General features: G+C 45.1%; 2 protein-coding genes across 3 annotated transcripts in view; one reads left to right on the forward strand and one right to left on the reverse strand.

Moving 5' to 3' along the window:
- The window catches only part of LOC138676729 (protein FAM169B-like), a 64,330-nt gene extending 50,641 nt beyond the window's left edge, over nucleotides 1-13,689 (reverse strand). The window contains exon 1 of the mRNA XM_069766281.1: nucleotides 13,623-13,689. Within this exon, the coding sequence (XP_069622382.1) occupies nucleotides 13,623-13,668 (46 nt within the window). The 5' untranslated portion in view covers nucleotides 13,669-13,689. The remainder of the gene's footprint in view (nucleotides 1-13,622) is intronic.
- PGPEP1L (pyroglutamyl-peptidase I like) overlaps nucleotides 13,645-25,667 on the forward strand; it is a 67,028-nt gene continuing 55,005 nt past the window's right edge. Inside the window, exon 1 of one of the 2 annotated variants that reach the window (XM_069766282.1) lies at nucleotides 13,645-13,779. The gene's annotated coding sequence lies outside the window, so the exon portion shown is untranslated. Of the gene's footprint in view, nucleotides 13,780-13,841; nucleotides 13,860-25,667 lie in introns of those variants that run through there. The other variant, XM_069766283.1, reaches the window with a different exon arrangement.

Consider the following 25,667-nt stretch of genomic DNA (forward strand, 5'->3'; position numbering starts at 1 on the left):
TCAAGCAAAATCCCTGATAGGAACACTCACCTTAATGAGGCAGATGAAGACATTATGGAGTCCACTTGGAATCTGTTCTCGTGGTGTCCATCCTTTAAGGCGTTTGACGCTAAGAAGACGCCTAAAATGTTTGGACACCATTGGAACAGCGACCAAACGGAGACCAATGTGACTCAATTTGCCTCATAAGTGTGTGGTTTGGTTGGGGGTTTAGTCGGATTCATGTTTTTTGGAATTTAAACGGAAACTCCAACATAAGCGCTCAGCGGAGAACTCAGGATAAATGTGAGCCGAGCCTTATTATGAATTTTGGGAGATAAAAGGAACAAATAGACAGCAGTAGAATAGTTCTTATTTTTATTTTGCGTGGTTCACTGTGCAGTAGAAGTGATTAGGTGACTTCGGGTCAGAGCGATTACAGATTTATATTTTTTTTTTGCCACTATCGCACAGTAAAAAAAATACCATACCATCTTCGGGTACATAACATTTTTGATCACTTTTTACAGAATGAACAAAAACTAGCAATTAAATAATAGATTTTATTCTTTTGGAGGGGGGGCGGTTCACTGTGCGGTAAAATTGGTAAGACCAATTTGTTCGTCTAGTCAGTATGATTACAGAGATATCAGATTTATATCTTTTTTCATGCTTTGTTACTTTAGCGGCCTAAAAAAATATTTTACAAAAATTGATTTGTTTTTTGCATTGCCATATTCTGAAAACTACAATTAAATTTTTTTGCCGAATGAGCCATGGTTAAGGCTTGCTTGATGCGGGATAGTTTGGAGTTTTCATTTACACAATTTTTTTTACATATGACTCTTTGATCGCATTTTATTCATTTTTTTGTGCGTCAGTATGACGAAAAAGCGACATTTTTGGCATGTTTTTAATAATTTTGTATGGTGTCTGCTGTATGGCAAAAACAACATGGCATCTTTATAGATCAGGGGGTTTTGGACACAGTGATACCAATTATGTGAACTTTTACTTGTTTATTTTTGTTTTTGTGATTTGCTTTTTTTTTTTTTTTAAATACACACACATTTTATGCAATTTGTATTTACTTTTTCATTTAGTCCCACTGTGGGACATCTATATTTTTAAATTTGATGTATGGTGTCATGCACTGCAGTGCTTGTGTGCGAGACCAGTCAGTGAGTCACTGAGAGCCTGTGAGACCCGGCTTACAGCAGGATCTTATAGGCCACCGTACCCAAATGGCATCAGATGACCTCAGGGTACCATAGCAAGAATCGGCACTCGTGATTATGATTGAGGGGGGGCGATCTTGCCATAGGGGGTCTTTTAACTCCATATTAAACACTTAAGATACTGATGCTGCGGGGGTTTTTTTTTTTTTTTTTTTTTTAAGAACAATTGCCCCACCCTTTTTTTTCCCACAGACTTGGAAAGCACCTTCAAGTGCATGGACTCTACGGGTAATATGGAGTTTATACAGATCCATATTATAAGTACCTAGGAACATCAAATGCCAAAAAAGAAAATGTACAATATGAACCCATAACAATTCTGTACCATATTGATCCCATAATATATTGCGTTATATGCCGAACTTTATATCGATTTTACTACTGCAATGAGTGAAAGCTGCTGCAAAAGACGAATAAAAGAACAGCTGAATAAAAGATCAAAATGTCCAGCACGCCCTCCAATTTGTGCAATGTGTGAGTGGGTTTTACTGATCGCTACTTTATTGTACATTTATTCTGCAAATTAAGTCCTGAAATTCCTCAAGATTAACATCACACCAATGCTTCACATTCTGAGGGATTGTGTACCAAATCCCATTGACTTTAATGGGATTTGTGAGGTTTCAATTGGTTTATTTCTAATTGGTAGAGTAGTAAGACTACACTATTATTCCTGCAACATACTGTAAGGAGAAGAACCCAGCTAGGCGTGCTTCCTCTGTGACGGGTCCGGAACCGTTGGGGCTGTCACATATGTTGCAGGGGGGAAAGCTTAAGGCCCTGAACTGTTCCCGGCAGTTGAGAAAAGGGGGCGTGGCTAAGCTGCGCTGGAATTCAGCGTGCGAGTAATCTGACAGTTACGGCGGGTACGTGCAGTGCGCAAGAGGTCAGTGTAGGTGCTCCTAACGTAGAGTATCGTGACAGAGCAGGCCTAAGACTTGAAGGCCAGAGGGCGATAAACGGAGACTTCATCAGAGCCATGTACCAATATCGCTGACACCGCTGGCAGTAAGACAAAGGGCCCGTGTACGGGACATAGCCTCGCAACCACGCAGACCTGAGAGTCGTACCACCCATTGTTAACTTTATCCTGTTAAGCTTCTAAAAAGACCCCACATAGGGGAAACCGCCGTGCAGGACAGAGACATTGCCTTGTGTATTCCTTCTCCTTCCGGACCCAAAGCTGGCATCAGGACCACAAGAAAACATCGCCCACAACAGGACCCAAGACGCCATCCTCTCCAGGACAACACCAAATTTCCATAGCACCATTGCCTTGGCGTCACCGTTTGCACCCAGGAAATACACTGAGGACTGCGTTGGATTGATAAGTCTATTTGCTCTGAACGTATTGTCTCAGTTACTTGTTTTACTACCATGTTCCAAGTTGCACTAATTTGTATTCAGAAAATTTCCCTCTACTTCTCCCTGTGTGGAGTATCCACTGTAGAATTAAATCCCCTGATAACCCTTGCTCTGACTACGTTCCGTTACTGCATCCTACGTGCCTGCTGTGTCCTTACACTACCGCAGAAACCTGAAACCTAATGCACACCGGCCCGCATGCTATATCCGGCAGGAGACAGCTGAAGGGCTGAAATAGTGGCCCACGAGCCACAACATGCCCTCCCCTGCCCGCCATCCACATGTATGGGATATCTAATCACATTATTTTATAATTTACCAATAAAGGTTATATTTTATTCCACAATCTAGTCCTTCCTTCCCTACTGCAACTATGTATATAGGAGGCTTCGTGGGGCTCACACTGTATACATGGAGGCTTCGTGGGGCTCACACTGTATAGATGGAGGCTATGTAGGGCTCACACTGTATATATGGAGGCTATGTGGCGGCTAATACTGTGTATATTGGGATGTCATCATACTTAATTCTGCTCAATGTTAAGTGATACAATTATTATAATTAATATACTAATATTGATATTGAGCATAATTAATATATTAAATGGGCAAAGCTGTGGGAGGACAGGCTGCGGCCAAGCCCACCCATAAAAAAATCTATGCCACTTTGGTTGTGTAAATGTCATTACACATGTGCTCTAGTCCCTGAATGAAGTACATTTATGGCTGTGACACTTGGAAGATGCGGATAATTAAAACCTGTCACCATGAAAATGCAGGCACCATGTTATAAAACAGGAGGTGCCAAGTAGATTAATATATAGTTTTGTGAGAAAAGATTTAGTATGACCTGTGGTTTAATCATTTACGCCTCTGCTCTTGTTGGGATTTTCAGTCCACTGGGCGGTCCTATTAGTAACTGACGGATATCCCTCTATGAACTCTTATACATAGAAAGCTGCCAGTCATTGATAGGACCGCTCCACTGGACTGAAAATCTCAGAAAAAGTAGAAGTACGCAGGGTCTCTGTGTGCAGCATTTTCAAGTGCTGCTTTTATGTGCACATCAGAAATAAATCAGAAATTATCTAGAAGGTAAGAGCCACTGTATGTTAACTGTGCTTTTCTCTTCTCCCACACTTACTTTTCACCATGCTAACTTATGCCCTACAGTTTCTGCTCCACTAATCATTTACTTTACTTCGCTATTCCCAAACCCCAGCACTCTCACAACACATTTTAATCTTGCCTTCACGCTTACCTGCTCACCTAACCTCATCTGCAGACCTGCTCCTTAAAGGGAATCTGTCACCTCATTTTTTGCATATAAGAGTTAGCCATCGCCATTAGGGGCTTATCTACAGCATTCTGTAATGCTGTAAATAAGCCCCAGATGTAACCTGAAAGATAAGAAAAACAAGTTAGATTTATCATCACATGGGGAGGCGGTCCGTGTCCGGCGCCTCCCATCTTCATCCGATGACGTCCTCTTCCTTGCTTCGTGTTGCTGCTCCTGCTCAGGCGTACTGATTTGCCCTGTTGAGGGCAGAGTAAAGTACTTCAGTGCGCAGGCGCTGAGCCTCTCTGAGCTCTCCCGGCGCCTGCACACTGCAGTACTTCAATCTGCCCTCAACAGGGCAGAGAATTACGCCTGCCCATGAGACAGAAGCAAGGAAGAGGACGTCATCGCATGAAGATGGGAGGCTTCGGACCCGGACCGCACCCAGGTGAGTATAATCTAACTTGTTTTTCTAACCTTTCAGGTTACATCGGGGGTTGGGGGACTTATCTACAGCATTACAGAATGCTGTAGATAAGCCCTTAATGGCGGTGGCTGCAGCTTATATGCGAAAAATGAGGTGACAGATTCCCTTTAATCTCAGATCGCTTTTACTAAAACAGAAAACAAGCCTGCCACTCTGGTTTTCTCACCACCCTCTCTCTCCAATTCTCCTCACTGCTGGAGATATATATACCCTAATCATGCACCTTCATAACTCTAATCCCCATTAATTATCCGTCCTATCACTCCCCACCAGCTAGAAATCACCGCAATCTCTGCAACATCAAACCCATTCCTTTAACCTGCCACTCCACCGAACCCCTTTTCTGGAGCACTCTAGAACACCTGTTAAGTCTGCAATAAACTCCATGCAATTCACAACCTCTTTACCTCTCGTAACCTATCCTTCCTGGGCCTCACTGAAACGTGGTTAACACCCTCCGACACAGTCTCCCCACTGCGCTGTTACGGTGGCCTTCATTTCACCCACACTCCTCGCCTTGGCAATATAGTGGAGGAATGGGTCTTCTTTCTAACAACTGCACCTTCAACCCAATCCCACCACTACCCTCCTGCATCTTCTTTTCCTTTGAAGTGTATTCTGTCCGTATCTACTCTCCCTTGAATCTCCAAGTGGCTGTAATACACTGACCTACCGGGTCCAGACACTGCCTTTATTGACCAATTCTCCACCTGGCTTCTACACTTTCTCTCTGCTGACATTTCGACCATCATCATGGGTGACTTCAACATCCCCATTGACACCCAACTGCCTGCAGCCTCTAACCTCCTGTTCCTTGATTCATCCTTTGGTCGTACTAAGTGGTCCTCTACAGCCACCCACACAGACGGACATACGGTACATTAGACCTTATCTTCACCCACCTCTGCTCTCTATCCCACAGCCCCATCTCTACCCCTATCTGACTACCATCTACTCACTTTCTCATCGCTGTTCTCCTCACTTGCCCCCCACATTAAGAAATTAGCACATCCCAGCAGAAACCTCACACACCTCGACATGCTCATGCTCTCCGACTCTATTCTACCACTGTCTTTCATATTTTCAATCCACGACACAAACAGTGCCTCCGTTTTCTACAACACCACAGCAGCAACTATTGACTTGGTTGTCTCGTACATGGCAAAGAATCAATACACAAACCTAGCATAATAACCCCACTAAAATGCTACGGCAAGTGTCCAGGGTAGCGGAACAGAGCTGGAAGAAAACGCACTCGCAAGAAGACTTAACCATATTCAAAACAGCAACTTTCACATTCAAATGGGCCCTTACCTCTAATAAATAGATGTATTTCACAATCCTTGTATCTTCTTTATCCCACAACACCAGACAGTTATTCAACACTTAACTCCCTCAGCTGCCCCCTCCATCCTCCCTCATTTTTGCAGAAGACTTTGCCGAACATTTAAAAAATAAGGTCGACCAAACAAGACAAGTCTTTACTACCCATCCACCACATCAGACCGCAGCCCCTAACCCATAACTATCCACTCTACCATCACTGAAGGAGAACTTGGTAATCTCCTCTCCAAATCATATCTCACCACTCATGCACATGACCCCATCCTATCTCCTCCCCATCCCACAACCTCTTCACTACGCTTATCCCGGCCCTAACCCATCTTTTCAACCTATTGCTAACCTCTGTTACCTTCCCTTCTGCTTTCAAACATGCCACTATCACACCTATCCTAAAGAAGCCATCCCTCGACCCAACCTTTACAGTACGTCCAGCTACCGCCTCATACCACTGCTCTAGTTCTCCTCCAAACTCCTCTAACAGCACATCAGTCAGTGCCCCAGAGGGTCAGCACACCAGATCGTGGACCGGTTTTGCACATCTCCGCCAACCTCATTGGTCTGGAGTGAGCGCCATCTGCAGAGAATGTTCAGGTCAGGGCTGTCAGTCATTAGTGAGGAGGGGATATGCAGAACAAGTGGGCGGTGAATATAGGCTAGTACATGGGAAAATATAGTAATTGGGAAGAGGTTTTCTGAGTAGTGGACAACCCCGCTATTTTAATGTGTATGAAGACCTTAAAGGGTTTGTCCAGTGTAAAATTATAACTCTGCAGTCACTCTGTGTGACTGCAGACTTATGAATTCCCCCAGCCAACACACTGTGCGCTTCGAGGATTTGCTGGTTTTTGAGTCGGGACCGGCGAGTACGTATGAGTTATGCATATTCCCAGGCAGAACCCGACTGGCGGAAGTGGCCTTGCTCCGTACACTGGTATTTTTCTTTTGTTAAAAGCCTGCAGCAAAAATAGAATTGATAAAATACATTTATTAGTCCGTCTTTGCAAGAACTCTTGAACATTGTTGTCTGTACATATAGTTTTACTATATCGTCAGAGTCTTTAAAACTTAGCAGAGCACCTTCAGCTTTTATGACCTGCTGCAAATGTGACGTATAGCCAGATGAGGAATATTGGCTCACTCTTCATGGTCAATGTCTTTCAGTACCCAAATAGAATTGAGAGTCCTCAGTGGTTGATACCTTTTAATGGCTAACTGAAAAGATGGTGACAAATTGCAAGCTTTCGAGACTACACAGGTCTTTGCCTGATGAAGAGACCTGTGTAGTCTCGAAAGCTTGCAATTTGTCACCATCTTTTCAGTTAGCCATTAAAAGGTATCAACCACTGAGGACTCTCAATTCTAAATATTTTTCTATCCACTGGCTAACACGGTACCAAGATATATTTCTTTCCTGTTTCAGTACCCAAGCATTCTTGGGTTGTCAGGAAATTAGAATTAAAAAAAAAGTGATCATTGTCTCGTACAAACAAGGAAATAGAAAAACATATAAAAAGGCACTGAACGTTTCAAGCTTTCCAAGGTTGGAAGCAAAGCTCACAAGTACAAAGTTAAAGGAACACTAGCTCCACCACTTGGACATGGCAGAAAGATGAAACCATCACCAGCTGCCACCAGATTCCTGATGAGACAGGTGGTCAAAAGCCATTCAATGACTGCAAAATCTGTAGCAAGATTTGGTGGCAGCAGGCACTAAGTTTTCGGTTCGCACAGTAAAGCAAACACTGAATGCTGAAGGACTCCAAGCCCTAATTCCAAGACATACATCTCTACTGACCTAAAAGCACAAGAAATCTCATCTCCAAACTGTAGCTGAGACTTGCTGATGCCTAGAGTGAAATATGGAGGTGGCTCGATAATGCCTACAGTTGAAGCATGGCAATGGCTTGTTGCCTACAGAGAAGCATGGCATTGGCTCAATAATGCATACAGTGAAGCATGGTGATGCCTACAGTGAAGCATAGCGGTGTCTCAATAATGCCTTAAGTCAAATATGGCGGTGGCACGATAATGCCAACAGTTGAAGCATGGCAATGGCTTGTTGATGCTCTGGAGTTGCTTTGATCCTTCTGGCACTGGAAACATGCAGTGTGTGGAGGGCAGGATGATTCAATCAAGTGTCAGGAAATCCTTGGAGAAAGTGTCATGGTGTCTGTGAGAAATCTGAAGCTTGAGCGGCTTTGGACCTTCTAACAGGAACATGTTCCCAAGCATATTTAAATGTCTACCAAGGCTTTGGTTTCAGAAAAAGTCCTGGAAGATTCTGAAGTGGCCATCAGTGCCAACACGATGTTTGGTAGGATTAGTAGAAAGCAGTGGCAGCACACAAACCCAAGAATATTAGTGAACTGGAGGGCATTGCCCACAAGTAATAGGCAAGGATTCCTCAGGAACTTGGCCAGATGCTGGTGTCTGGCTATTTTTCACGATTGCAGCAGGTCATATCAGCCAAAGGGCAGTCTATTTAGTGGTAGAGATGCTTGTCATGATGATGAAGAAGAATCCTGAGACTCAAGTAGTCAGAAAAGGTGTCACTGTTTAATTTGGAGAACTAGCTCAACCCCTGCTAATAAAACAAGTGATTTACATTGGTTGTTTTTGTTTATGAACCAAAAGAAAACAAGGATCCCTAAACTATAACTTTTAGTCGAACAAGTTAAAAGACTATTTATCAAGATAATACAACACGTAGAAAGATACACAATGTACCTAAAAAACCCTGTGTCAGACTACCATGAATCCTGCCTGACAGTGGATGTTGGCAACCTAATTTGCTGCGGTAGGTGCCTCCACTAAACGGTGGCTGACCCTAGGGTCCCTCACAATCCCTACAGTAAGGATAGACAAAAGATAATGTCCCAAATACACCTCTGGTACCCGTAGGAAAAAAATGGAAAAAATATATAAAAAAAATAAATAGAACAAAAATAAAATAGTATGAATATAGCTCAGGGTAATGATGCAGAGTACTATGACTCAACCCACAAGGATATACGGGTAAGCAGAGTGCAAAAAATATAAATTGTCCAAATAAGGTTTTTTGAACAGCACGAGAGTGCACTGATGTAAAGGTATAAATATTCAACAGTGAAAAATGTTTTACACGCACTCCTGTATCTGCTGAGAAAATCCCATCTTGTCTTGCTACAGGATGTCTTGTAGCATAAGAGTGCTCAATGTAAGGATACAATCACTCAAATATGAATGGATAAATATATGCATCCATACATTCACTATACTCTAATGATAAACAGAGTGGCACTAGGCAATTATTTAGCCTTCACAAGACAAAAAAAAATCAAAGATAACCATGAATGGGTCTTCCAGGTAGCACAGAAATGATGACAACCATTATGGGCAATAATTTAACGGGAACTCCCCAGCTTAGCAAATTTTTAGGTACATTGTGTATCTTTCTACGTGTTGTATTATCTTGATAAATAGAGTCTTTTAACTTGTTTGATTAAAAGTTATATTTTAGGGATCCTTGTTTTCTTTTGGTTCATATTATTACTAGGATTCCGATTTATTACATTTTGTTTTTTTCTGTTGTTTTTGTTTAGTTGTTTTTGCAAACGGCAGAAAAATTGTACACTTTCCTAATAAACCTGACAGGCACTGGAGTAGAATCATTTTGATTGCAGCTGTACTTCTCACGACTGTATTTTACAGTCCATAATGTCAGGCCTGACCCGCGTAGCCTCCCCTTTGTGCCTATGATGCTGATAGTTCAGGACAGGACACCTGTGGAGGGGATCCTCATTGTACCCCATAAAATACAGTTGAATGAATGCAGCCTTAGGCTATTGTGCACAGACAATGAAGGGCAATGTGGATTCCCAACTTGCAGCGTGTTAATTTATACTGCGGATTTCACCTTTTGCAACACAAAAAATGAAATCCACGGCAGGTGTGCGACATTTAAAGAATGTAGGTTTTTTGTTCCAGAAAGCACGTCACTTGTGGAGATCTGCTGAAGCTCTGGGAACGTGAGGGCCATCATCTGACGACAGTCACCTTTATTATAGGGCACTGTAGACGTAGGCAGAGACACCCAAGGCCCCGGCCATTACCCATCTTCTCACCGGCGTGCAAACCACCACCCGGACCACATATCTGTACTGAGCAGCTGGGAGTTTAATCAGAAACGGAGGAGAGGAGCCGCTGCCCATAGACAGTAACAGAGGAGCCGCTGCCCATAGAAAATAACAGAGCCGCTGCCCATAGAGAGTAACAGAGGAGCCGCTGCCCATAGAAAGCAACAAAGGAGCCGCTGCCCATAGAGAGTAACAGAGGAGCCACTGCCCATAGAAAGTAACAGAGGAGCCGCTGCCCATAGAAAGTAACAGAGGAGCCGCTGCCCATAGACAGTAACAGAGGAGCCGCTGCCCATAGAAAATAACAGAGACGCTGCCCATAGAGAGTAACAGAGGAGCCGCTGCCCATAGAAAGCAACAAAGGAGCCGCTGCCCATAGAAAGTAACAGAGGAGCCGCTGCCCATAGAAAGTAACAGAGGAGCCGCTGCCCATAGAAAATAACAGAGGAGCCGCTGCCCATAGAAAATAACAGAGGAGCCGCTGCCCATAGAAAATAACAGAGGAGCCGCTGCCCATATAAAATAACAGAGGAGCCGCTGCCCATAGAAAATAACAGAGGAGCCGCTGCCCATAGAAAATAACAGAGGAGCCGCTGACCATAGACAGTAACAGAGGAGCCGCTGCCCATAGAAAATAACAGAGCCGCTGCCCATAGAAAATAACAGAGGAGCCGCTGCCCATAGAAAGTAACAGAGGAGCCGCTGCCCATAGAAAATAACAAAGGAGCCGCTGCCCATAGAAAGTAACAGAGGAGCCGCTGCCCACAGAAAATAACAGAGGAGCCGCTGCCCATAGAAAGTAACAGAGGAGCCACTGCCCATAGAAAATAACAGAGGAGCTGCTGCCCATAGAAAGTAACAGAGGAGCCGCTGACCATAGACAGTAACAGAGGAGCCACTGCCCATAGAAAATAACAGAGCCGCTGCCCATAGAAAATAACACTGCCCATAGAAAATAACAGAGCCGCTGCCCATAGAAAATAACAGAGGAGCCGCTGCCCATAGAAAGTAACAGAGGAGCCGCTGCCCATAGAAAATAACAGAGGAGCCGCTGCCCATAGAAAGTAACAGAGGAGCCGCTGCCCATAGAAAATAACAGAGGAGCCGCTGCCCATAGAAAGTAACAGAGGAGCCGCTGCCCATAGAAAATAACAGAGGAGCCGCTGCCCATAGAAAATAACAGAGGAGCCGCTGCCCATAGAAAGTAACAGAGGAGCCACTGCCCATAGACAGTAACAGAGGAGCCGCTGCCCATAGACAGTAACAGAGGAGCCGCTGCCCATAGAAAGTAACAGAGGAGCTGCTGCCCATAGACAGTAACAGAGGAGCCGCTGCCCATAGACAGTAACAGAGGAGCCACTGCCCATAGAAAATAACAGAGCCGCTGCCCATAGAAAGTAACAGAGGAGCTGCTGCCCATAGAAAGTAACAGAGGAGCCGCTGCCCATAGAAAGTAACAGAGGAGCCGCTGCCCATAGAAAGTAACAGAGGAGCCGCTGCCCATAGAAAGTAACAGAGGAGCCGCTGCCCATAGAAAGTAACAGAGGAGCCGCTGCCCATAGAAAGTAACAGAGGAGCCGCTGCCCATAGAAAGTAACAGAGGAGCCGCTGCCCATAGAAAGTAACAGAGGAGCCGCTGCCCATAGAAAGTAACAGAGGAGCCGCTGCCCATAGAAAGTAACAGAGGCACAGACGGATTTTTGAAAGAGCCTGGAAAATGAGAGCTGGGAACGTTGCTGAAGTTCTTATTCCTCCAGTTTATTATTTGACAATTTTTTTCTGTTCTCTACAGGTTTAAATATAAAATACAAAGCAGCGCGGAGTTCTAACGTGAATACGCTAAGGGTATGTGCACACGTTGCGGATTTCCTGCGGATCCGCAGCTTTTTGCGGTGCAGAAACGCTGCAGATCTGCAAGTGATTTACAGTACAATGTAAATCAATATTTTAAAAAAATGCTGTGCTCATGGTGCGGAAAATTCCGTGCGGAAACGCTGCGAATTATAAGGAGCATGTCACTTCTTTTTTTGCAGATCTGCAGCGTTTTTGTACCCATTCCATTATAGAAATCCGCAGGGGTAAAAAAACGCAGTAAATCCGCAAAAACTCCGCACAAAAAACGTGTCAAATCCACACCTGCGTTTTCTGCCAAGAGATGCAGAATCTGCACCAAAAATTCCTAAGCCTAATCCGCAACGTGTGCACATACCCTTAAAAGCAGCTACAAAAATGATAAAAGCGCCATCAAAGTGGGCACCAAAGAGCATTATTGAAAGAGTTAGGGTATGTGCACACGATGCGGATTCTGCTGTGGATTTTTCCGCAGCGGAATTGGAAAATCCGCAGTGCAAAACCGTTGCGGTTTTCACTGCGGATTTTACTGTGGTTTCTTCTGCGGATTCCTCTGCGGGTTTTCAACAGCACTTTCCTATTGGTGCATGTTGAAAACCGCTGCGGAATCCGCACAAAGAAGTGACATGCTCCTTCTTTTTTTCCGCAGCCAATCCGCGCGGATTTTTCCGCATCTTGGGCACTGCGGGTTTTTTTGCCCATAGGTTTACATGGTACTGTAAACTTTGGGAAAACTGCTGCGGATCCGCAGCGGTCAAATCCGCTGCGGATCCGCAGCAAAAACCGCATCGTGTGCACATACCCTTAGGCTGCCGTCACACTAGCAGTATTTGGTCAGTATTTTACATCAGTATTTGTAGCCAAAACCAGGAGTGGGTGATAAATGCAGAAGTGGTGCATATGTTTCTATTATACTTTTTCACTCCTGGTTTTGGCTACAAATACTGATGTAAAATACTGACCACATACTGCTAGTGTGACGGCAGCCTAAGGCTGTGTGCACACGTTGCGGTTTTTTAGCGGTTTTTTCGCGTTTTTTCCCGATAAAAACGCTATAAAACCGCAAAAAAAAACACATACAATAAGCATCCCATCATTTAGAATGAATTCCGTATGTTTTGTGCACATGATGCGTTTTTTTCCGCGAAAAAAACGCATCGTGGAAAAAACTGCAGCATGTTCATTAATTTTGCGGTTTTTTTGGCGGATTTCCCACTACAAAATGCATTGGGAAGTGTCCGGAAAAAGACGTGGCAAAAACGCATCAAAACCGCGGCAAAAACACGGCATTAAATGTCCGGTTTTTCTCAGGAATTTTCTGTGGAAAATCCTGAACGTGTGCACATAGCCCTAAAGGACTTTGGGCCACTGATCGCACACCACCGTTAAGACACTGATGATGGCCCGCATCAAATTCAGGTCACTCCAATAGGTTCTGGGCAGGAGAACTGCTCACTGATGCCGGTTCTGATGCCCAGGCCCCATTTGGGCCAGACTGGAGTGACCCGAATTTGGTGCGGGATCACTGTCTATGTAATGGTGGTGTGAGATCAGAGGCCTGAGGTTAGTTAACCCTTTCACTAAAGCCCTTCCGTGCCCACTTAGGTGCCCCTTTTTGTGCCAGTTTTATAACTTTTGGAGCTGCTTTAAGTGCATTCATACCCGCACCACGCTGCATTGTATTTTTTTTTTATTATTGTAGTTTTTTTTTTTTTAGTTTTTTTCTGCAGTTAAAAACCTGTAAAAAAAAAGAGAAAAAAAATAGAAATTGAGGCGCTCTAAGACTAGGAAAACTACAACTCCCAGCACGCCCTCAGCCAGTGAGAGTTTGCTTTGCACTAACTGGAGAGACTGGGAATGTGCAGTTATATTGAGGGTATAGCCCGGTGCCTTTGGCTGCACTACAAACCCCAGCAGGAGAGCTCTAGGCCTACTGCCAGGCGCAGCCCCCTCCCCTCACTATACCTCCTGCTCGGACAGCTCTGGCCCTCGTTCTACTCGGCTGCTCCATCACATCCTGCCGCACCCCCGGGAGCCGCCTCCCGACCCTCCCCGCTCGGCCGCAGCTGCCATAGGCTGGGCCCCTGCTGAGGAGACGGCGCAGGACGCGGCCTGCAGAAAGGCAAGGGGGGCAGCGAGGAGGGAGGGGGTCTAAGAGTGCAACTACAACTCCCAGCATGCACAGGCAGCCAAACACTGCAGGTGCGGTTGTAGGTTGCTGCTGTGCAGTGCCCTCCATGTGTGGCCGGCTGCACCTTGCCACTAACATTACATTTCCAGCACATTGCTGGGCGCTGTTCATGGAGGTTTTCTGTGTTCACACTGTTGCTGCTAGTTTTTTAGTTGTTAAGTAAAAAAATAAAAATGCACTAACAAAATGAGCCAGAGAATGGTCCTATTTGTGAGAACAGCGTGCTGCACACGGGTCCAGGCTGCCACAGACACCAAGAGCCCACAAATCCCCAATACTGGTGTTACCCCTCAGCCTGTATGGTGCCCTGTGCAAGATGCCCCCCGCCCGCCCCACTGATTGTTTCCCACTCCCAGGACACAATGGTGGGCAGGAGGCCATTGATTTTTTTTCCCACAGTTTTCTTTTCCCGACATGCCCCCCCTATAATAAGCCCCTCCAACTCTGGGCGATGTTTGCTGCTGCAGAACCTCCCAATACCCAACCTCAGCCTCTGCAGAACCTCCCAATAATCATCTAAGCCTCTGCTGCAGAACCTCCCAATACTCATCTCGGCCGCTGCTGCAGAACTACCCAATACCCACCTCAGCCGCTGCTGCAGAACCTCCCAATACTCATCTCAGCCGCTGCTGCAGAACCTCCCAGTACTCATCTCAGCTGCTGCTGCAGAACCACCCAATACCCACCTCAGCTGCTAATGCAGAACCACCCAATACTGATCTCAGCCGCTGCAGAACCTCCCAATACTGATCTCAGCCGCTGCAGAACCACCCAATACTGATCTCAGCCGCTGCTGCAGAACCTCCCAATACCCACCTCAGCCCCTGCAGAACCGCCCAATACTGATCTCAGCCGCTGCTGCAGAACCTCCCAATACCCACCTCAGCCGCTGCAGAACCTCCCAATCCCCAATCTCAGCCACTGTAGAACCTCCCAATACCCAACCTTAGTCGCTGCTGCAGAACCTCCCAATACCAAACCTCAGCAGTTGCAGAACATCCCAATATCCACCTCAGCCGCTGCAGAACCTCCCAATACCCAACCTCAGCCACTACAAAACCTTCCAATACCCAACCTCGGCCACTGCTGCAGAACCTTACAACATCCACCTCAGCCGCTGCTGCAGAACCTCCCAATACCCAACCTCAGCAGTTGCAGAACCTCCCAATAACCAACCTCAGCCGCTGCAGAACCTCCCAATGCCCAACCTCAGCTACTGCAAAACCTTCCAATACCCACCTCAGCTGCTGTTGCAGAACCTCCCAATATCCAACCTTAGCCACAGCTGCAGAACCTCCCAATACCCACCTCAGCCGTTGCAGAACCTCCCAATACCCTCCTCAGCCGCTGCAGAACCTACCAATACTCATCTCAGCCGCTACTGCAGAACCTCCCAATACCCACCTTAGCCGCTGCAGAACCTCCCAATACCCACCTTAGCCGCTGCAGAACCTCCCAATACCCACCTTAGCCGCTGCGGAACCTCCCAATACCCACCTTAGCCGCTGTAGAACCTCCCAATACTCAACCTCAGCCACTGCAGAACCTCCCAATACCCAACCTCAGCTGTTGCTGCAGAACCTCCCAATACCAAACCTCAGCCACTGCAGAACATCCCAATACCCACCTCAGCCGATGCAGAACATCCCAATACCCACCTCAGCCGATGCAGAACCTCATTATAGGGCAGAACAGTCTTACCAACATCAGGTCAGATTTCCAGCACACTAGCAGGATGCAGCAGACCCCCATAATAAAGTCAGGGGCAGCACTGGTGCAAAATACTGATGAAACGACCACTCACAAACTACCAGTTCATAATAGGCAACAACCCCTTCTATTAAAAATGCTCACAGATGAGGCTTGTATAGGGCGCCAGTCACACAGGTAGGTGTGATGCACAGTATCTGGCTTACAGCCTATTGATGACACCCATACCATTAGATTAAGCGGGTTGCCCATCACCATATAAGTGCACCCCACAAGGACAGACACCCCAGCACGCCCAATCAACTATACAGTGCCTGGCTGCAATAATAACCTGGATAAAATTCCTGAGGTATTTGTCAGGATACGCAACTAACCTCAAGGGTCCTCACACTTTAGTGTAGGGACTTGCAAAAATGAGGATCTGTGATGTTGGTTGCTAGCTTGCGCATTTTGGCCAAAATATCGACCAATACCTGATGGATTTTCCACAGTTTTCATATTTTTATTGCACATTTTCTATTGCCATGCAGGATGCCGCCAGGCCCTTTAGTGTTGGTTGGGTGATTTGGGGAGTCTGTCCACGTGGGGTGCGCTTACATAGTGCTGGGCAGTCCGCCTGATCTAATAGACTCTCTGCAGCGGTGCGGCATGCGCCTGCTCTACTCCCTAATGCATGGATCTGATCCAGCTTCTATCATAACACGAACAACGTATGCCTCATATCCCTTCATATAAGTCATTCAGAGCTTCAGAGACCCGGGACTGCTCAAAACGGCTTTTAAATGCGTCGCTTTTTTTTTTCATCCGATTAAGGCTACTTTCACATTTGCGTCTGTGTACGCAGCGTTTCATTCGCATTGATCCGCATGGGTCCTGCGTACATATATTTAACATGGTGTACGCATGGACATGCGTTCGCTTGCGGATGCATACACGTGTCGTTTCGCGGTGTGCGGCGGGGTCCAGCGAATGCATCATGTTGCATTTTTGGAGGCGTCAAAAATTTCTCAAATATGTGCAGGCATGCGCATGAGTGTGTTAAAAAAAGCATTAATGTCTATGGGAACACATGCTTATGCATGTCCTTGCGTACACATGCGTTCGATGCGCATGCATACTTCGGACTGCGCATGTCCAGGAACTGATTGAGACACGCCCTCGAGGAAATATCGAACGCATGAGCATAAAAACGCATACAAATGCATGCACACCCAGCGTTTTTTTGCCGTCATGCGTAAGCTGATGCGTTTTTGCATGCGTTTGTGCATGCGGATGATACACTGCGGTCTCAAACGCTAATGTGAACCTAGCCTAACTCTATTCTGTTGTGTGTATACACCATTGAATAAATTCACTTTGTAACTGATCTTGAGAGTGCGGTGGATACTTCTTCATGGACTAATAGGCTATGTGCACACGATGCGGATTTGCTGCGGATCTGCAGCGGAGTTTTCCGCGCAGAAACGCTGCAGATCCACACTGTGATGTACAGTATAATTTTAGTCAATGGGAAAAAAAATAGCTATGCAGAAAAATCAGTGCGGAATTGCTGCGGATTTTAAAGAAGTGCATGTCACTTCTTTTGTGCGGATCTGCAGCGTTTCTGCACTCCTTCATGTTAAAAATCCACACAAAATCTGCAGCAATTCTGCGACTCTGGATTCTGCCAGGAGATGCGGATTTTGTGCAGAAAATTCTGCACCTCTTTTCCTATGTGTGCACATACCCATAAAGTCCACAGCCTACTTCCCCAGCACCTCTCCTTCTCTTGAGTGAAGACCATTCCTCTTCATTTTAAATAATAGGCAACCTCCTCCTCCTCCATGAATTGGTAGTTTGCGAGTTGTCGTTTCATCAGTATTTTGCACCTGTGCTGTCCCCGCCTTTATCATGGGGGGTCTGCTGCATCCTGCTAGTGCATTGGTAAGCAGACCTACGGTTGGTAAGGCTGATTCTTTTATTGTGATGTATTTAGAACCTCATATTGCACACTTGAGCTGCTGCAGAACCTCATAATACATGCCTCAGCAGCTACAGAAACGCATAATAGACACCTTAGGCTACGTTCACATTTGCGTTGTGCGCCGCTGCGTCGGCGACGCAACGCACAACGCAAATAAAAACGCACCAAAACGCATGCAAAAATGCTGCGTTTTGCGACGCATGCGTTGTTTTTTGCCGAAATTTGGACGCAAGAAAAATGCAACTAGTTGCGTTTTCTGCGCCTGATGCTTGCGGTAAAAAAAACGCATGCGTCGCACAATGCAGCACAACGCATGTCCATGCGTCCCCCATGTTAAATATAGGGGCGCATGACGCATGCGTCGCCGCAGCGTTTCCCGACTCTGCGTCGGGAAACGCTAATGTGAACGTAGCCTTAGCTGCTAACATTGCATTAAATTGATAGATTGGCTTTGATGTCCACATTGAACCATTACAAAGTGATTTGGAGATAGCGGTGAGGCCATGTAATGGATGAGTCTTCAAATGTCATTTTGCAACAAGATGGGGAACCTGACAGCTGGTTCCTACTGCACAACCCACAGGAATCAGACATGGGCTCTATTACTGCAGCCGTGTAGGTTTTACTCTGAAATGCTGCATTGTTTCTTGGAAAACATACGGTACATTTAGGCTATGTGCACACTTTGCGGATTCCACTGTGGATTTTTCCGCAGCAGAATTCCAAAATCCGCAGTGAAAACCCGCGGTTTTTACTGCGGTTTCTTATGCGGATTTTCATCTGCAGTTTCCTATTGGAGCAGGTGAAAATCCGCAGAAAAGAAGTGACATGCTGCGGAATGTAATCCGCAGTGTTTCCGCGCGTTTTTTTCCGCAGCATGTGCACAGCGTTTTTTGTTTTCCATAGGTTTACATTGCACTGTAAACTCATGGGCAACTGCTGCAGATCCGCAGCGGTCAAATCCGCTGCGGATCCGCAGCAAAATCCGCAAACTGTGAACATAGCCTTAAAATCTGGCCAGGGACGATGTGATCAGGATGACTAGCCCAAGAGGAGGCTTCTCCCTGCTCTGCTTACCTAGACTGACGGGTTGCAAGTTTTTAAGGTGTTTTACTCCAGAAACCTGGTAAGTACGGTACTTTGATAAATCAGGCCATAGAGTGTAAAATAGAGGTTACGTACATTCTTCAGGCATTTTCCCCTTTGAAGATAACGCATAGCAATAGAAGTCTATGGAAAGGCTCAAAAGATGCCTGGGCGTCTGTGAGCATCTCATCAGTGGGTTCTTCATTATTTAATGGGTTTTAAAAATATTCAGAAAATGCCCAAAACACCTTGAAGTAACGCTAAACAAAAAAAATGCTTAAAGGGACACTGTCACCTGGATTTGGAGGGAACAATCTTCAGCCATGGAGGCGGGGTTTTGGGGTTTTTGATTCACCCTTTCCTTACCCGCTGGCTGCATGCTGGCTGCAATATTGGATTGAAGTTCATTCTCTGTCCTCCATAGTACACACCTGCGCTGTGCAAGATTGCCTTGTGCAGGCATGTACTACGGAGGACAGAGAATGAACTTCAATCCAATATTGCAGCCAGCGGGTAAGGAAAGGGTGAATCAAAAACCCCAAAACCCCGCCTCCATGGCTGAAGATTGTTCCCTCCAAATCCAGGTGACAGTGTCCCTTTAAGCCTGAAAAACAGATCGTACTGAGCGCCAGAAAAATAAACAATGTGAAGAGTACTTGCTAGCAGGGCCAACTCCAGGTTCATGTGGGTCTATGGGTGACCGAGGCTATGGCTATATAAAAATTTTTTTTTTTACCCGATTTGGGGTTTACAGTATAAGATTATTTATGCACACTTTGATACTAAATATAATAATTTATTTGATTCTAGTAACATCTTTTTAGGTTTTACTGACATTCTGTAAAAATAGCGTGATTTCAACATTTGTTGTTTTTGTTTTTTTTTTCCGTTAAATATTTTTACATTTTGATAGTCTTCTGATCGGTTGTCTAATTCACTGAACTATTGTATTGCAATATATTGTAAAATTACCATTCTATGAAGCTGAGTTACACATGGCAGTAACGTGGTCTTCAGTAGGCCACTGGCTGCCAGCGCAACATTATCTGTACTCCACTTCTAACCTCTTAAATGCCTCTATCACACTTAAAATTGAACATTGCGGGATGAAGGACGTATATGAACTCGAGCCTGGAACTTTTCAGAATTTTTTCCCACGCTCGAGTTCATATGAGTTCATCCAGCAGTGGGCGCATCACCACGACTCGAGGTAACTACAGTCCCCTGTATTCCATTCATTCACCAAGTTTTACAGTCAGGAGCACAGCTGCATTAGCAGAGCTCCTGGGTGTAAAATGATTTAACCCCTTCAGATGGATTTACAGCGTGGAACAAGACTAACGACGGAAGGTATGGAATATTATTGTTTTTTTTTCTAACTTTGTTTCAGGTGACAAGGGTCTTCAGGTGGATTAAGAGTATAATTAAATATTAAAACACCATGTGTCTTTATTTCATTAAAATACTTTTTAATAATGTGTGTGTGTTTTATTAACCATTTCGTACTATTGGATTAATAAAGGATAGGTGTCATAATTGACGCCTCTCCATTATTAACCTGGCTTAATGTCCCCTTACAATAGCAAGGTGACATTAACCCTTCATTACCCCATATCCCACCGCTACAGGGGAGTGGGAAGAGCTAGGTTCACATTGCATTAATGCAGTCCGTTTAGCGCATGCGCTAACAGACTGCGTTAACACAATGTCCAAAAAGAGATCGCGTTTAGCAATCGTGCTAGCGCGGATGCCCGATCTGCGCTAGCGAGAACGGACCCAAAAACGCTGCAGACAGCGTTCGAGGTCCGTCACAAAATTACGGAACATCGCTAACGCATGCCAAAAATGGCATGCGTTAGGGATGCGTTACATACATTGCGGTCAATGGGTGCGCTAACGGATCCGTTACATTGCGTTAGTGGCGCTATGTAACGGATTCTGTTAGCGGATACCCACTAACCGAATGTGAACCTAGCTTAAGTGCCAGAATAGGCGCATCTAAGGCTAGGTTCACATTGCGTTAGTGCAGTCCATTCAACGCATACGCTAACGGACTGCGCTAACGCAAGTGCCGAAAAAGGATCGCGTTTATGCAGTCGCGCTAGCGCAGATGCGCTATGTGCGCTAGCGAGAACGGACCCAAAAACGCTGCAGACAGCGTTCGAGGTCCGTCACAAAATTACGGAACATCGCTAACGCATGCCAAAAATGGCATGCGTTAGGGATGCGTTACATACATTGCGGTCAATGGGTGCGCTAACGGATCCGTTACATTGCGTTAGTGGCGCTATGTAACGGATTCTGTTAGCGGATACCCACTAACCGAATGTGAACCTAGCTTAAGTGCCAGAATAGGCGCATCTAAGGCTAGGTTCACATTGCGTTAGTGCAGTCCATTCAACGCATACGCTAACGGACTGCGCTAACGCAAGTGCCGAAAAAGGATCGCGTTTATGCAGTCGCGCTAGCGCAGATGCGCTATGTGCGCTAGTGGAGACGGACCCAAAAACGGTGCAGACTGCGTCCGAGGGTCCCTCACAGAATAACGGCACATCACTAACGCATGCCGATTATGACATGCGTTAGCGATGCGCTACATAATGGCAGTCAATGGGTGCGCTAACGCATCCATTACATAGCGTTAGTGTCGCTTTGTAACGGATCCCGCTCGCGGACTGCCATTAACGCAATGTGAACCTAGCCCTACAGATGTGCCTTTTCTGGGGTGGCTGGGGGCAGACGTTTTTAGGCGGGGGGGCAATAACCATAGACCCTCTCTAGGCTATTAATATCTGCCCTCAGTCACTGGCTTTCCCACTCTGGCGGAGAAAATTGCACGGGAGCCCACGCCAATGTTTTCCGGGATTTAACCCTTTAATAGTTAGAGACCCCAAATTTGACACAAAGACACTTCTTACATTACTAAAGAGGAATATGTAATAAAAGAAGGGATATGAGATGGTTTACTGTATGTAAACCATGTCTCATATCCTGTCGGGTTTGTGAAGGAGATAGAATAGGTAGAATAAATCCAATAAATAACCACTTGTATGTAAAATATATGTCATGCACCACTAAAATTGAATCATCCGAAAACAGAAAAGTGCAATACACAGACACAGTATTAAAATAATTTTTATTAATAGTAATAATAATATTTAAAAAATAGTACAGTACATAATAAAGCTGATCAAATATCAAAACACCAAAACAGTATGATGGAACACCTCAACAATTGTCAAATGTAAATAATAGACCCTTTATTCCTATAATACATTTATATGACTCAAAAAAAGTTCATTGAATACAAAAACTGAAAACAAAAACAAGTGTAAAATAAAAATTCGTAAAAAGTGAAAAATAGTGTATTATGGTAAATATAATAAATAATGTGCAATGTATATTTATTGTATTGTAGTAAATATTGCAAATAATGTGCAATGTATATATATGATAAAATTTATATGTGACATTAAAAAAAGAAAATATATATATAGCGCTAAATATACCCCATAAATTTATAAAAAAATTATATAAAAGAAAAAATTATATAAATATTGCAAAATGTTGACCAATATAATAACTAAGGAGGGATAAAAACCGCTACATATATCTTATATATTACACTACCCAAAATACAAAAAAATATATAAATAAAAAAGTATAAAAATATATATATATATATATGTACACTGTCATGCTATAAAGTGCTGAATAAATAACAAAGACAGAGTATGTATTCAATAAAGCAATCCCTGCATATAAATGAGGTACACCGCTAAAAAAATGCACATGTGCAAATGCTAATGACTAGTACTGAGTCTCTATATTGCACCAATACCACACTGGGCCATAAAACAAGTAATGCAGCACAAAATAGAGCAACCGTGAACTGCTAAGGTAAAGTGCACTAGTGGCTGACTGGGTCCGCTGCAATAAAGGCAGCATAGATATAATAAAAACAAGTTATTAACAGAGGTAATTCAATTGCCGGCTTTTCTGCTATCTAGCGCTGAATACTATATATCTCTATCTGTACACATTTATTCTACCTATTCTATTGTCAGTGTGATTTTTACTGTATACCGCACTGAATTGCCGGCTTTTTATAGAACTACGCTGCGTGTTTCTCGCAAGTCACATGCATGGTCCGTGTGTAATCCGTAATTTTCTCGCCCCCATAGACTTTCATTGTCATATTTTTTGCGCAATACGCTGACAAATGCAGCATGCTGCGATTTTCTACGCCCGTTACATACCGTATATTACGGATGCATAATATACGGCAGATAGGAGCTGCCCTATAGAGAATCATTGGGCCGTGTGCAATGCGTATTTTCTGGATGTATTTTCTGCGCTCATACGTCCATAAATCTCGCTAGTGTGACGCCAGCCTTACTATGCAGAATTTAGGCAACATAATAAAAACCAAATATATTCCCATCTCACTTGTTTATTTTCACCAGGTAAGCCGATATAACTGCACAAAATTTAGGCTAGTTTCACACTAGCATTTACCTGATCTGCGGAGAGCTGTGGACTTCCTCCGTGAAGCCTCGGCCGCACCTCCGCCGCTAGCTCCGCCTACTTCTGCATCCGGCCTGCGTACCTATCTTTAACATTAGGTACGCAGGTCATGCCGCTAAATGCGGATGCTTCCGCATGCGTCGTTTTGACGATGCGGCGACCAGCGTAGGACGCAGCTTGTAGCAATTTTTTTTTTTCCGCTTCGTCAAGACGACGCATGCGGAAGCATCCGCATACAGCCGCACGACCTGCGTACCTAATGTTAAAGATAGTTACGCAAGCCGCATGCAGAAGTAGGCGGAGCTAGCGGTGGAGGTGTAGCAGAGGGCAGGGCTTCACAGAGGAAGTCCGCAGATCAGGTAATCGCTAGTGTGAAACTAGCCTTAGAAATAAACATTTCTGACATGCAAAAACAAAACCCCCCAAAATTAGTGACCAATATAGCCACCTTTCTTTATGATGACACTCAACAGCCTTCCATCCATAGATTCTGTTGGTTGCTTGATCTTTTTACAATTAACATTGCGTGCAGCTGCCACCATAGCCTCCCAGACACTGTTCCGAGAGGTGGACTGTTTTCCCTCCATGTAGAACTTTAGCATTTTATGAGGGACCACAGGTTCTCTATGGGGTTCAGATCAGGTGAACAAGGGGGCCATGTCATTATTTTTTCATCTTTGACACCTTTACTGGCCAGCCAAGCTGTGTAGTAGTTGGAGGCATGTGATGGAGCATTGTCCTGCATGAAAATCATGTTTTTCTTGAACGATACCGACTTCTTCCTGTACCACTGTTTGAAGTTGTCTTCCAGAAACTGGCAGTAGGTCTGGGAGTCGAGCTTCACTCCATCCTCAACCCGAAAAGGTCCCACAAGTTCATCTTTGATACCAGCCCATGCCAGTACCCCACCTCCACCTTGCTGGCGTCTGAGTGAGAGTGGAGCTCTCTGCCCTTTACTGATCCAGCCTCTGGCCCATCAAGAGTCACTCTCATTTCATCACTCCATAAAACCTTTGGAAAGTCAGTCTTAAGATATTTCTTGGCCCAGTCTTGACGTTTTATCTTATGCTTCTTGTTCAAAGGTGGTCGTTTTTCAGCATTCCTTACCTTGGCCATGTCCCTGAGTATTGCACACCTTGTGCTTTTTGTTACTCCAGTAACGTTGCAGCTCTGAAATATGGCAAAACTGGTGGCAAATGACATCTTGGCAGCTTCATGCTTGATTTTCCTCAATTCATGGGCAGTTATTTTGCGTCTTTTTTGCCCAACACGCTTCTTACGACCCTGTTGGCTATTTGCCAAGAAACACTTGATTGTTCGGTGATCACGCTTTAAAAGTTTGGCAATTTCAAGACTGCTGTATCCCTCTGCAAGACATCTCACAATTTTGGACTTTTTAGAGCCCGTCAAATCACTCTTCTGACTCATTTTGCCAAAGGAAAGGAAGTTGCCTAATAATTAAGCACACCTAAGGGTATGTGCACACGCTGCGGATTTTGCTAAGGATCCGCAGCGGTTTCCCATGAGTTTACAGTACCATGTTAACCTATGGGAAACGAAATCCGCAGTGCACATGCTGCGGAAAAAAACGCGCGGAAACGCAGCGGTTTATATTTCGCAGCATGTCAATTCTTTGTGCAGATTCCGCTGTGGTTTTACACCTGCTCCAATAGAAAACTGCAGGTGTAAAGCCGCAGCGGAATCCGCAGTAGAAATCGCGATAAATCCGCAGGAAAAACCGCAGCGGTTTTGCACTGCGGTTTTTCCAAATCCGCTGCGGACAGTCCTCCAGAATACATGTGCACATACCCTTATATAGGATTTTGATGTCATTAGTAGAGTTGAGCGACCTTGACCTTTTTAGAGTGGAGCCGGGTTTCGCGAAACCCGACTATCTCAAAAGTCGGGTCGAGTGAAATCGGCCGATTATGACGTAAAGTCGGGATCGACCGAAACACGAAACCCAATGCAAGTCAATGGGGCAGCATAGTCGGCAGTGAGTGGGGGCCAGGAAAACACCTAGAGTGCCCATTTTAATGTCAAAACCATCCATTCTTCTTAATGAAGCTTGTCAAGCGTAATTTACCTTATAATAATTGGAAGGCATTTGAAATTGGGGGTCATTTGGCTAAAGTTGTGGTGGGTAGGGCTGGTTCAAGTAATTAGTGGGCCCAGGAAATCTGGACCACGTCACGGCAGTGGAGCAGGGAGAGGTAAGTATTTCAACTTTGCAAGTGCTGTGAACCTGAGCAAGCAGGGGGGGCCCACTCGTTGGCATTGGCACTGGCACAGGGCCCCTCAAAGTACAGCGGTGTGTTTGCACGGCGGGGGCGCCTCCCACCGGCAGCAACACTTTTGCGTACCATGAGAGGCCCTGTGCCAGTGACGTCGCCAACTAGTATTCCTCCCCCCACCTGATGAAGGAACCTGCACTTTCATCTGCACCTTCCTGTTTGTCCCCGTGTAAGGTGGTATGGTATGCGGGAAGGGGGACCTGACTTTCAGCAGGGTCACAATCTTGCAGTGTAGCGTG

The sequence above is a fragment of the Ranitomeya imitator genome, chromosome 4 (genome assembly GCF_032444005.1).
Source record: "Ranitomeya imitator isolate aRanImi1 chromosome 4, aRanImi1.pri, whole genome shotgun sequence".
Lineage (NCBI taxonomy): Eukaryota > Metazoa > Chordata > Amphibia > Anura > Dendrobatidae > Ranitomeya > Ranitomeya imitator.